The 14,359-nt window shown below is 41.5% G+C and overlaps 1 protein-coding gene across 1 annotated transcript in view; it reads left to right on the top strand.

Annotated features, from left to right (window-relative positions):
• Nucleotides 1–14,359, top strand: part of PHLPP1 (PH domain and leucine rich repeat protein phosphatase 1) — a 262,717-nt gene that overhangs the window by 174,695 nt on the left and 73,663 nt on the right. The window contains exons 5-6 of the mRNA XM_012506404.2: nt 7,931–8,077; nt 8,703–8,933. Coding sequence (XP_012361858.2) covers nt 7,931–8,077; nt 8,703–8,933 — 378 coding nt within the window. The remainder of the gene's footprint in view (nt 1–7,930; nt 8,078–8,702; nt 8,934–14,359) is intronic.

Below are 14,359 nucleotides of genomic sequence, written 5' to 3'. Positions count from 1 at the left end.
TCACTGTCCTCCATTACTCATACTGCTACTCTTGATAGGGGAAAATGAGAATGAAAAGATAGTGCTTTCCTGAGGCCATTCTTTAACCTGTGGCTTAGAATTATGAGTGATAGATATTTATTTATATTAAGCTCTTTAATAAGGTTTAATAAAAGAGGAGGAGGAGAGATGAAAAGTAGTAATGATGTCGAAAGGCAGTAGATTCATAATTGCATGCAGTAGTCATACAGTTTCTCTGGGCCTGTTTTTTTTTTATCTATGAGCTTGGAAAATTAAAGAAGATGACGTCAAAGGCCCCTTCTATTCTCATTTTTCGGTAGCACATGAGAAAAAAGAAAGATATATCCACTGCTTTAGTCTGTTTGGGCTGCCATATCAATTTACCTTAAAATGGATAGTTTATAAACAACAGAAATTTATTCCAGTTCTAGAGGCTGTGAAGTCCAGGATCAAGGCACCAGCAGGTTTGGTGTCTGGTGAGGACTCATATTCTGTGCTTCAAGGGTGCAGCTTTCTCCTTTCGTCCTCATGTGGCTGAAGGGGCAAGGCAGCTCCCTTCAATTTATTTTACAGGGGCACTAATCCCAATTGTAAGGACAGACCCTCATGACCCAATTACCTCCTAAAGACCCTACCTCTTATCACATTGGGGATTAAGTTTCAACATGGGAATTTTGTTTTTTGTTTTTATTTTTATTTTCTTTTTTCTTTTTTTAGATAGAGTCTCACTGTATTGCCTAGGCTGGAGTGCTGTGGCATAGTCACAGCTCACTGCAGCCTCAACCTTCTAGGTTCAAGCCGTCCTTCCACCTCAGCTTCCCAAGTAGCTGGGACCACAGGCACATACCATCCTGCCTGGCTAATTTTATTTTACTTTTTGTAGCGATGGGATCTCCCCATGTTTCCCAGGCTCGTCTTGGACTCCTGGGCTCAAACAGTCCTCCTTCTTTTGTTTGCCTCCCCAAATGCTGGGATGATAGGCATGATGTTTTTTAAAAGCCACAGGTTTCTTGTCATTTTAAAGCATCAAGTAGAATTGTCCCTGGCTATGATTATCATCTGACAACTGTAGTTAGTACAATCATCATTAAAATATTTTTTAGTAATCTTAAAATCTGTGATACTCTGATTCTCTTCCACTTATCTACGTTGAACAGCTATGAAGAAATATCTGTAGCCTCATTGAATGCAACGGTAGCACTGAAATATTAGTTTAGAATTATTTAAAATATTTCACAAAATGTGTGTATGTGTGTGTGTGTATTTTTTTTTTCTTTCTAAAACCAGTCAATTTTATCTTGGAATCTGGGTCTGTGTGCATTTCATTATTTATCTGGCTTACCTGGCCAAGCGTGGTCACTCACACCTGTAATCCCAGTACTTTGGGAGGCTGAGGCAGGTAGACTGCTTGAGCTCAGGCCCTTGAGGCTAGCCTGGGCAACATGGAGAAATCCTGTCTTTACCAAAAATACAAAAATCAGCTGGACGTGGTGGTGCACACCTGTGTTCCCAGCTACTTGCGAGGCTGAGGTGGGATTGCTGGATCCTGGGAAGTCAAGACTGCAGTGAGCCACTATGAACCACTGCACTCCAACCTAGCTGACACAGTGGACCCTGTCTCAAAATAATGAATGAATTAATTAATAAAAATATCTGGCTTACCTATTATGGCAAAGCTGAAAGTCTTATATTTTGTTAGAGACAGAGATTTCTAGACTTTTCCTCCATACCAGGGTGCTGTCACCTGGATGTCTCCTTTGCATTCTTTTTAAATGAAGGTAAAGTGAAGAAAGGTCATCCATTCACCCTTTTGATCTCTTGTCTCTCATAACTTAAACATTGCTTCCAGGTATGTGTTTCACTCATTCCAAATGCTCGAGGAAAGTGAATTCTCTGTGGACCTCCCCTCTATCTTTCTCTGAAACGGTATTTGGATCTGCAAATGTCCTATAATCTGACTGCTTTCCACATCTAGAAAGGAAAAATGGAACTCTAAGAAGGCTAAGGGTTAGTTACCACAACAGATGTGTTTTAATGTTGGTTGATACGTTCTGATCAAGAACTTAAATTCTCAGAAACAATCCATGCTTTATTTGATAAGTCTCTGCTGAATACCATGTCCTTCTCTGGGAAGAGTTTGGGGGATTGGCTGCACAGGGAGGAATGCAAAGGGGGTGGGGAATGTAGTGAGAAGGAGCAAGACTTTGAGGATACTTTTAAGTCAGAATCAGCTCTTAAAATTTATAGGACTAGGGTACGAGTATAAATGGAGAGCCACATACCAGATATCTGAATATTTAAGTTATAACCAAGCTAAGAAACTGTTAAGTAAAATATGTTATCTCCCTCTACCTTGTCAAATATAAAATAATGTCCTGGAAGCACAGATTCCAATTTAGAATCCTCAGACTCACTGGGATTCTGCACTGAATATGATAACATGGGCAGAGCTGGGCCAGGGACCCCACCTCTTCTCTTTCCCCCCTCCAGCTCCATTCCTCACCATACCAGGGGTGTGGACACTGCAGCCCATATGTCCAAGCTCTGCCCATGCTAGGGCACATGGGTGCACACACTGGTGGGTGGGGGGATGAACCCAGGGAAGAACCGACACAAGCTCTGGAGGCAAGGTTGGTGTGCAGGGTAAGGAATTCCAGTCTCCTGCTTACTCTTAGTATGGAGAAGGCACTTCTCCAATGGCAGTATAATAGGAGCTGCATGTAATTTCAATAATATATTCTTATTTAAGCCAATATATCAGTTGTTATCAGTTCTAAAAAGTTAATGAGATAGTTTACATTCTTCTTTTTTGTACTCAGTCTTTGAAATCTACCCTATATTTTGTATTTCAAGAACATTTCCGTTAGGACTAGTCCCATTTCAGGTGCTCAGTGCTACCTGGCACTTGTGGTATTATACTGGACCTTGCAGCTGTAGGGAAAGGGTGCCCCCGACTCCTTGTTCTGTAGGGGCACTTGGCGCCTAGTGCTGAGGGCAGTTCTCTTTACATAAAGCTAGTAGTGTTTTCTCATTTAGCTGATGCAGAGAATGGTAGTATCTCTTTCTCTTTATAATTAGAGGTGGGGGTCATTACCACTTTCACAATGTTCGTATATACATAAAATGAATGGGAGATACTTGTTAAGAGGTTTTTTTTTCTTTTCCATTTATTTTATTTATTTATTTTGTTTTGAGACGGAGTCTTGCTTTTTCACCCAGGCTGGAGTGCAGTGGCATGATCTCGGCTCACTGCAACCTCTGCCTCCCTGGTTCAAGTGATTCTCCTGCCTCAGCCTGCCGAGTAGGTGGACTACAGGCACCCGCCACCACACTCGGCTAATTTTTATATTTTTAGTGGAGATGGGGTCTCACCATTTTGGCCAGGCTGGTCTCGAAGTGTTGACCTCAGGTGATCCACCCTCCTCAGCCTCCCAAAGTGCTGGGATTACAGGCGTGAGCCACTCTTCTGAGCCTTCTTTTCCATTTAAAACTTGTTAACTGCATTTTCCTCATTCAGCATGTTGCTGCTTTCCTTTATCCTCAGGAGTGATATCATCCTAGTAAATTTGTTTGCACAAATGAATTAAACACCCCCCCCGCCACATTATTGACCTATACTTTTCCAAAAGCCAATGCTTTCATTTCTCATCTTGAGTAATTACTAGCTCTGCAATCTTTCTGTTCCCCAGTTTTGAAAAGTTCGCATGCTCTATTATGTTGGATAATGTCTAGTGGATTTTTTTTCTTCCTAGAGGAACTTTTTTTTAAGTTAATTTAATTGGATGCAAATTTTAAAACTGGCCCATTCTCTCAAATGAGGAAAAATATCTAGAAAGTGGAATGCTATTTTTGTTTGGACTAGAGCAGCAGTTTCATCTGTGATGCCTAAGATAAACATTTTATATCAGATAGAGTTGCCAGATTTAGGTTAGCGGGTAGGGAAGGAAGCACCAGTTAAATTTGAATTTCATATAAACATTGAATAACTTTTTTCAGTGTAAGTGTGCCCCATGATGCAAAGTTTGGGACATACTATTAAAAATATTTATTGTTTATCTGAAATTTAAATTTAACTGGATGTACTGTGTTTTATATGGCAATCTTCAGGACTCCTTTGCTCTCTAAAATATTGAGGACCTTAAGCAACATTTATTTATGTCAATTACATATATCGATATTTGCTGAATTATAAATTTAAACTAAGAAATGTAGGCTGGGTGCAGTGGCTCACGCCTGTAATCCCAGAAGTTTGGGAGGCCAAGGTGGGCGGATCACCTGAGGTCAGGAGTTCGAGACCAGCCTGGCCAACATAGTGAAACCCTGTTCTCTACTAAAAATACAAAAATTAGCCAAACGTGGTTCTGGGCACCTGTAATCCCAGCTATTTGGGAGGCTGAGGCAGGAGAATTGCAACCCAGGAGGTGGAGGTTGCAGTGAGCTGAGATCGCGCCACTGCACTCCAGCCTAGATGACAGAGCTAGACTCCATCTCAAAAAAAGAAAAGAAATATTTTAGGGTAGGCACGATGACTCATGCCTTTAGTTCTAACACTTTGGGAGGCCAAGACAGGCAGATCGCTTGAGCCCAGGAGTTCAGGACCAGCCTGGGCAAAATGGCAAAACTTCGTCTCTACAAAAAAAAAAAAAAAAAAAAAAAAAAAAGCTGGGTTTGGTGGTGGTGCATGTAGTCCCAGCTACTCAGGAGGCTGAGGTGGGAGGATCACCTGAGCCCAGGAGGTTGAGGCTGCAGTGACCCATGATCCCACTACTGCATTCCAACCTTGTCGATAGAGATCCTTTCTCAAAAAAAAAAAAGAAAAAATTAAATAAATATTTTAATGTATATTAATTCATTTAGACAGTAGTAAACCATATTAACATAAATGACTTTTAGTAACTTTTTAAATGCAAAAACAGTTTTTCAAAACAAAAATGGTAAGAAGAGTGTCATTGTTTTCTTTTCATTTTCTTTTCTTTCTTTTTTTTTTACGGTGTTTTGCTCCTGTCACCTAGGCTGGAATGCAATGGCACTATCTTGGCTCACTGTGACCTCTGCCTCCCAGGTTCAAGCAATTCTCCTGCCTCAGCCTCCTGAGTAGCTGGGACTATAGGCGCGCACCACCACGCCCAGCTAATTTTTGTATTTTTAGTAGAGACAGGGTTTCACCATGGTGGCCAGGCTGGTCTCGAACTCCTGACCTCAAGTGATCCACCTGCCTCAGCCTCCCAAAGTGCTGGGATTACAGGTGTGAGCCACCACGCCCTGCCAGAGTGTCATTGTTTTCTATTTTGGCGAATCTTTTAATATCTGGCTGGATTCTCATATCTCTTTCTGTATTCCATCAGGTGTGCTATTACAAAAGCAGGTACTGTCTGGAACTCTCCACTGAAATATGAGAGTGACAGGTATGCAGAAGAAAGTGGCACAAAGCAAGTAACATCTTAGTATTGTTATAAAAATAGTTTGACCAGCCAGGTGCGGTGGCTCACGCCTGTAATCCCAGCACTTTGGGAGGCTGAGGTGGGCAGATCACGAGGTCAGGAGATGGAGACCATCCTGGCCAACACGGTGAAACCCCGTCTCTACTAAAAATACAAAAAATTAGCCAGGCATGGTGGTGGGTGCCTGTAGTCCCACCTACTCGGGAGGCTGAGGCAGGAGAACAGCGTGAACCCAGGAGGCGGAGCTTGCAGTGAGCCGAGATCGCACCACTGCACTCCAGCCTGGGCGACAGAACGAGACCCTGTCTCAAAAAAAAAAAAAAAAAAAAAAAAAAAAAGTTTGACCATGTGGATCTTCTGAAAGGGTCTCAGATACCTCTTCTGGGGTCCCCCAAGCATGCTTTTAGAATCACTGGACTAGGAAGAAGAGACTGTAATTCTAGCTTGTGTTTTGCAGTGATTATCAATAATCAGAATGGAGGATAGGCTTTTTTTTTTTTTTTTTTTTTTTTTTTTTTTTTTTTTTTTTTTTTTTTTTTTTTTGAGACAGAGTCTCGCTCTACCGCCCAGGCTGGAGTGCAGAGGCGTGATCTTGGCTCACCACAACCTCTGTCTCCCAGGTTCAAGCAATTCTTCTGCCTCAGCCTCCAGCATAGCTCGGACTACAGGTGCCCACCAACATGGCTGGCTAATTTTTTTGTATTTTTAGTAGAGACGAAGTTTCATCATGTTGGCCAGGCTGGTCTTGAACTCCTGACCTCAGGTCATCCGCCCACCTCAGCCTCCCAAAGTGCCGGGATTACAGGCATGAGCCACTGCACCTGGCTGAGGATAAGCATTCTTTAAGAAGACCTAATGGCTCTAATATAAAACAGTTTAAAAACGATTATTCGGATTTAGGAATAATTCTTTCCTAAGTGATTTTTTTTTTTTAATTTAAAATACAATTAGGTCTGTTATACTCAGCCATCCAAGTAAACAGGTATTATTTAAAAATCAAGGTAACACTCAACCTGTCAAATAGGTACATTCTCAGCTTTCCATTTAGAATCAACTTTTATTTAACTATTTAGAATACAGCTTAACATATACTGATTGGGTTGAATTGTGTTTATTTTTAGAGTGTGTGTGTCTCTTCTAGGCAGAGTGCATATTGTCTAGTATTAGATGTGGGCGGTTTTTAAAGGAGTTAGCATAACGCAGTCACTGATCTGATTCTTATCTCGTTTAGAGATGGTGTAGAGGTCGTTGATAGGCCAAATGTAAGAGTGCACAGAGAAGTAGAAAATTAAAGATAGCTTCTTTAATTGCTTAAGTTGCTTGGGCAACTGTGGAAATGAAAGGGCTATTAACAAAAATAGAGGACAAAGAAGTGCCAGTTTGGAATAAAGATGGTAAGTTCAGTTTGGGGCTGGAAATGTGGGGTAGCTCAGGAGAGGAGCCAGCATGTGATAGGACTGAGATAATTGTTCATGTAGGAGTCAAAACATTTCCAAGGAAAACAGTGTAGAGACAGCATGAAACTGATTAAAAAAACCTATCTATGAAGATTACTTCAATTTGGGTTGGGGAAGAAAAGATGAAGAAAAGGAAGGTAGTACGGGAGAAGAAGGCTTAAGAGAGCTGAGAAGAAGGGTGTGCGGCCAGCAGCATCAATCAAGTACTGAGATCGACGAATGATAATTGGTTCTTTTTTGAGACAGAGTCTCACTCTGTTTCCCAGGCTACATTCCAGGAGTGCAATCTCAGCTCACTGCAACCTCCACCTCCCAGGTTCAAGTGATTCTTGTGCCTCAGCCTTCCAAGTAGCTGGGATTACAGGCGTGCACCACCATGCCCGGCTAATTTTTTGTGTTTTTGGTAGAGACGGGGTTTCACCATGTTGGCCAGGCTGGTCCCGAACTTCTGGCCTCAAGTGATCCACTCATCTCGGCTTCCAAGTGCTAGGATTACAGGCCTGAGCCACCGGGCCCAGCTGATAATTGGTTCTTAAATTTGGAACTGCAAAGTCCTGGTTACCTTAGAGAGAGTATTGTTTTGATAAGTTTTTATTATTTCAGTTTTGGGTTTGAGAAACATGAAACAGAAGTTTTTGACTTGTCTGGAACAGCACCGACTCCAGAAGGGCTAACGCCAGCTCTGCCTGGTCCCTTTCCTCCTTCACTGGGGCCATTTACACTGTGTTCATTAAGCTAATTGAGATACTGCTGAAAAACTTACTCCAGCAGAATTCACTTCCGAAATATTCAACCTTATTTTAGAGGGAAAAGTTTGTTTTAGATAGAATGTTTACATTTTAGGTAAAACACTGGCCTTAGAGTCAGCAGATGTGCATTCCAGTGCTGCTGCTCCTTAACCTCTCTGGGGCCCCCATTTCCTCTTCAGTTGAATTTGGGAGTTGGGCTAGATTATCGCTTAGGCTATGCTAAAATTATGATGTTAATGACATTTGTCTCTTTTTTCCCTTTTGTTTTGCTTTACTGTAATAGGTTCACCAAGTTGAAGAGTCTTAACCTTTCCAATAATCATTTAGGGGACTTCCCACTAGCAGTCTGCAGTATTCCAACCCTGGCAGAGCTGAACGTGTCCTGCAATGCCCTGCGATCAGTCCCGGCAGCCGTTGGAGTGATGCACAAGTGTGTACTTCAAACCCCACTGGCGGGTATATCCAGAAGCCCCAGGGAAGCTGCACTGGGGGTGTGGCACATGAGATTAGTTAACTTGTTATGTTGGTCATGTAAGTCTTGGCCCCAAATCAAGAGATCAGGGACTGTGTAGTCCGTATGGAGTTCATGTGTTGGATTTGTACTCCTTACGGTCTTGTAAAATAAAATTAAATATTCTTGTTTAGAACTGAAGATCCCTACAGATGAGTATGTCTAAACATGGAATGTAGGTTATGTTCTCGTGTTTCTGAGTTATATTGAATTCTAAGACTTAGAAATTAATTTTAAGAAATAACAAGGAAAGCCCAAAGGATATCTGAATCAATTCATATCACAGTTAGCTCACGTTGCTCCCATTTAAGCCTATTCAAATTGGGAAAACTAGTCATAATTTTTGTTTTCAATAAAAGATTAGGATGCTTATCTCAGATTATTTCTCTTTGGTCCATTATTGCCTCAGGCCCTGCCCTTAGGCATTTTGCGAAGAGTAATACATTTTCTGGTAACACGATCTACACTTACGGAACTTGTATGTTGATAATAAAGATGTAAAATTTATACATTCTCTTTGTAATTCTTATGTTTTCTCTAATAGCTTACAGACATTTTTGTTGGATGGAAACTTTCTCCAATCCCTTCCTGCTGAGTTGGAGAACATGAAGCAGCTTAGTTATCTGGGTCTTTCTTTCAATGAATTTACTGACATTCCTGAAGTATTGGAGAAATTGACTGCTGTGGATAAACTTTGTATGTCCGGAAACTGTATGGAGACCCTTAGGCTACAGGCTTTAAGAAAAATGCCTCACATTAAACATGTGGATCTAAGGTAACCATTTTTGAGAAATAGATCTCATTTGAGTGGTTGGCATATATTGCAGGGGTGGGAAGTAGGTTATTAACCAAGGCAAACAGGCTGGGTAGTTGAATGTGGGCCTGTTTTTCTATTTCTGCCTAGAGGGAAGAATTATGATTAGTAGTAGGGTTTGCTATTACTGGAAACTTTCTCACTGATGCATGTCTTGAAGGTCTTTGTTTTGCAAATTGGAACCCAGTTGAGTGAGAGAGCTGTTTTTTTGTTTTGTTTTTTGTTGTTGTTGTCGTTTTTTTGTTGTTCTTTTTTTTTTTTTTTTTTTTTTTTTTTTGAGTTGAAGTCTCGCTCTGTTGCCCAGGCTAGAGTGTGGTGGCCTGATCTCGGCTTACTGCAAGCTCTGCCTCGCAGGTTCCTGCCATTCTCCTGCCTCAGCCTCCCAAGTAGCTGGGACTACAGGCACCCACCGCCATGCCTGGCTAATTTTTTTTGTATTTTTAGTAGAGATGGGGTTTCACCATGTTAGCCAGGATGGTCTCGATCTCCTGACCTCGTGATCCTCCCACCTCAGCCTTCCAAAGTGCTGGGATTACAGGCATGAGCCACCGTGCCCGTCCTGTTTTTTGTTTGTTTGTTTGTTTGTTTTTAAAGAGATAGGGCCTTGCTCTCTTGCCTGGCCTGGAGTGTAATGATGTGCTCAGAGCTCACTGCAGCCTCAAACTCCTGGGCTCAGGTGATCTTCCTGCCTCAGCCTCCCAAGTACTCAGGCATATTCAGTTTCGTCAGTGTAGAGGAGCATCACCTTTTGCTTCCCTTTCTTCTCCATTCATATGGTTAAGCCTAGGAAACCTATACATTCCCGTCCCATAAAGAATTGCTTGGCTTCACCTTTCCTCGGAATAAAGGAATCAGACCTGTCTCTCCTAGGGAAGTATTAGCAATTTGCAGATATGAAATTCTGAATTTGGAGGTAAAAGTGGTTATAATTTATCTGATTTTTGAGAATTTCTTGGAATGTGACAAGATAAGGAACTCTAAACACTTTGTTAACTTGCTTTCTAAATTGTTAACATTATTTGCCTCTGAGTTCCTTGTATTTAGAAAACCCTCATATTCCAGAATTTAAGCCCTATTTTATTCATCCACCAGTGGTAGAACTTCATTAGAGCCAAGGACAATGGCTTGCGCTGACCTCAGGTAACAAGAATGAGATGATTTCTGAGTTACCTGGTACATGTAGGGAGACATCATTTTTCTTGATCTGAATTAGCTTACACATAAGATCAATCTAAAATGTCTAGAAGTAATAAATCTTAGTGAGAGCTTTATAAATTCTTCAGATTCATAGTTCTAACTTGAGTTTTTAGATGACATCACCTACAGGATATTTAAATACCAGAATAGACATTAGACACTCTGTAAATGTTGCGTGACCATGAGTAACTGCTTCCTTCCTGGCCCCTGAGCTGAGGAGGGAAAAATCAGATCAGGTTTGTTCTAATTCTGCCTTAATACTTTATTTGTTCTTTATTGTTTTTATTTTTGCTTCTGTTTTCAGAGATAGAGTATCTCTCTGTCGCCCAGGCTGGAGTGCAGTGGCATGATCTCAGCTCACTGCAACCTCCACCTCCCGGGTTCAAGAGATTCTCCTCCCTCAACCTCCTGAGTAGCTGGGATTACAGGTGCCTGCCACCACACCTGGCTAGTTTTTGTATTTTTAGTAAATACAGGGTTTCACCATGTTGGCCAGACTGGTCTTGAACTCCTGACCTCAAGTGATCCACCTGCCTCGACCTCTCAAAGTGCTGGGATTACAGACATGAGCCACCACACCCAGCCTAATTCTGCCTTAATACTTAAAATCAAAGCTAGTGGAGTAATTTAAGGAGAGTCTTGCTTAGTTTCTCTAAGTAAAGGGCTACTTTTATTCAGTTATTTTCCCTTTAAATGGAAATGGTACATCAGATTGATTATTTTTTTCTTTGCATTGATGTTCTTTGAGTTTGATATTATTTCTTCTGTGGCATCATTAATAATTCCTCCTCCCCTCTCCTCTTTCTCCTCTTTGTACAAAGTGTGGCTGTTACTTCTTGGTCACTTCTCTTTCTATCCGTGTTTTCTGCCTTGGTGGTTGCATATACTCTCAGGCTTCATTTTCACCTTTCATCTTGATGTTAATCATTCCCCAGTCTTTCCCTATTCCTTCTTTGACTTCTTGAGACCAGTTCCACTTAAGCTGCCAGCTGGATAACTTCTTGGTTTTCCCTGTTGACACATTTAACCAAATACATGTAAAACAGAGTTCATTGTCTTTCTTACTCAACCAGTTCTTTCTCATGGATTTCTTTTTTTGCTGATAGCAACACCATCTCATTGGTTTTCCAGACACACAACTCTTGGCTGATTCTGTCAGCTCTTCTTTTACATGAGTTTCTCTCTTTCATCCCTTCCTTTTCTTCTCACTGTGACTGCTGTCTTCTAGCTGAGCCATTTGCTTCCATTGTGCAGCCTCCCAAGCAAGCACAATTTTGCTCAGAGCCTGCGGTTCTCTAGTTCAAGGCATTCAAGCCCTCATATTTGGTTTCACCCCACTGGTATGTGAGTCCCTTGAGGATGAGGCTCTATCTCTGAGCTGCTCATGTGTGGGCCTCCAACCTGTGGTAGCAAATTAACTATTTGCTACTTTTCCACAATGAGGTGTGTACAGAAGTTGAGACTAATATTTTAGTAACATGTAATGATTTGACATTGCCACAATATCCAGCTGCATTACGAGTTGATTCTTGTTGTACAGGGAATCAACTAGTTTATTTTATTTTATTTATTATTATTATTTTTTGAGACGGAATTTCTTGTTGCCCAGACTGGAGTGCAGTGGTGTGATCTCGGCTCACTGCAACCGCCGCTTCCCAGATTTAAGCGATTTTCCTGCCTCAGCCTCCCAAGTAGCTGGGATTACAGGCGCCCATCACCATGACCGGCTAATTTTTTGTATTTTTAGAGAGAGGGTTTCACCATGTTGGCCAGGCTGGTCTCGACCTCAAGTGATCCACCTGCTTCGGCCTCCCAAAGTGCTGGGATTACAGCCATGAGCCACCGCGCCTGGCCTCAGCTAATTTAGATGTTGTCAAACTTGCACAGTGAGTTGCCTGTGATGTGAGCTGTGTATGGGTTGTGTACTATACATTAGTCTGTCGTGAATTACAACTTTAGAAAATAGGTCTCCTTCACCATAGATAATTTAAGCACTGTTTTTATTTATCCTTCAACCCCAGTGTTAGTCCTTAGTAGGTTCAGTCCCTGGTTAATTGCCTCACCCACCTTTGCAGCACAGACCCTCGCATCCCCTGCACTCCTGTAGAAGCTATTCAGGCAGGCACAAAACTTGCCCTGTGCTCTTGTTTGATGCAGAGGCTGTTCCATTGCTTCCTCACACCTGCTTTTCTTCTCCCATGTACACCTGTTCCATTCTGCCTACTCTTGGGAATCAGATGAGTTGCTTCCTTTTCCATAGCCTCTTTTTTAAAAAAACTATTCTCTACATTTTATACATCATTCATGGCACTTATCACATACCTGTAGTTCCTGTATTTTATAAAACATATTTGACTCTCCTTACTTAATTGGAAAATCGGTTGAAAAACACCTTGTTTTATCCATCTCTTACTGCAACAAAGCCATAGGTCATCATTGTTGTCACCATCACCATAGCCCTTCACAGGCTGGAGTGCAGTGGCACAAGCGCAGCTCATTAGAGCCTTGATCTCCTGGACTTAAGTGATCCCCCTACCTCAGCCTCCTGTGTAGCTGGGATGACAAGTACACACTACCACACTTGGCTAATTTTTAAATTTTTTGGAGAGTTGGGGCCTCAGTTTGTTGCCTAGGCTGGCTCAAACTCCTGGGCTCAAGCTGTTCTCCTGCCTCAGCCTCCCCAAGTGCTGAGAATTACAGACATGAGTCACCACGCCTGGCCAGAAGGGAATTTTCATCATATTTTGCCTCTTAAAAAGTTTGTCTGGGCCAGGTGCAGTGGCTCCTGCCAGTAATCTCAGCACTTTGGGAGGCCGAGGCAGGTGGATCACCTGAGGTCAAGAGTTCAAGACCAGCCTGGCCAACATGGCAAAACCCCGCCTTTGCTAAAAATGCAAAAATTAGCTGGCCGAGGTGGCATGTGCCTGTAGTCCCAACTACTCGGGAGGCTAAGGCAGGAGACTTGTTTGAACCCGGGAGGCGGAGATTGCAGTGGGCCAAGATCGTGCCACTGCACTCCAGCCTGTGTGACAGAGCGAGACTTTGCCTTAAAATAATAAATAAATAAATAAATAAATAAATAAATAAAAAGTTTGTCCTAGTTACATCATGGTGACTGTGGTCAACAATATATTGTATTTGTTTGTATTCTTGTTTTTTTCTTTTTCTTTTTTTTTTTTTTTTTTTTTTTTGAGGCAGGGTCTCACTTTGTTACCCAAGCTGGAATGCAGTAGTGCAATCACAGTTCGCTGCAGCCTCAAACTCCTGGGTTCGAGTGATCTTCCTGCCTCAGCCTCTCAAATAGCTGGGAGTATAGGCATGTGCCACCATGGCTGGCTAATTTTTTATTTTTTGTAGAGATGGGGTCTTGCTCTCTTGCCCAGTCTGGTCTCAAACAAACCTTCTACTTCAGCCTCCCAAAGTGGTAGGATTACAGAGTTTGAGCTACCACACCCTGCCATAATATATTGTATTCTTGAACAATGCTAAGAGAGTGGATGTAAAGTATTTTCACCACAAAAGTAATAACTATGTGAGGTAGTGCACGTGAACCAGCTAGAATTAGTCATTTCACAGTATACATATATTTCAAAAGTCATGCTGTACACAATAAATATGTACAGTTTTATCTGTCAAATAAACAAATAATAAAACGGTTTATCCTAAGTAGCTGAATTACTGAGTGAACCTGAAAACTTGGTATTTCAGTCATGGTGAGAGTTAACAACTTAAGCCAAATGTTAACTTTCTTTTTCGTTACATTAACTTTGCTTTTGTTACAGATTTTTTTGTCTCGTTATTAAATCAATGCTTATTATTTTAGTATTAATACAATTTCATTGTATTGAATGAAATTGTGTGTCGGTCTTTCAAGTGAAGATGATAAAGCCATTATGAAGGTTATTCGAAGTGTAGGTTGGGAAGAAGATGGGACATTTGTTCCGTTCCTGCAGTCTGTTGTACTCAAGATGAGATGTTTTTTCTTTTTTATTCTGTTTACACATTCTAGTAATCTAGTGAGCATTTGGAAATAGGCAGATTGCTGGGTCAAGGCCAGTTTTTAAATCTTACAGCCTGGAATAAAAAAAGAGAAGGAGCCAAAAAAACATCCTCTTAGAGCCATTGGAAAAGGCCATACGCTGTGCTTGCGTGTTGACAAATCCCAGCTCTTTGCTGGAACTCATCCTTGT

This window comes from Nomascus leucogenys, chromosome 4 (genome assembly GCF_006542625.1).
Source record: "Nomascus leucogenys isolate Asia chromosome 4, Asia_NLE_v1, whole genome shotgun sequence".
Taxonomy (NCBI): domain Eukaryota; kingdom Metazoa; phylum Chordata; class Mammalia; order Primates; family Hylobatidae; genus Nomascus; species Nomascus leucogenys.
This window is presented reverse-complemented; position numbering and strand designations above follow the sequence as displayed.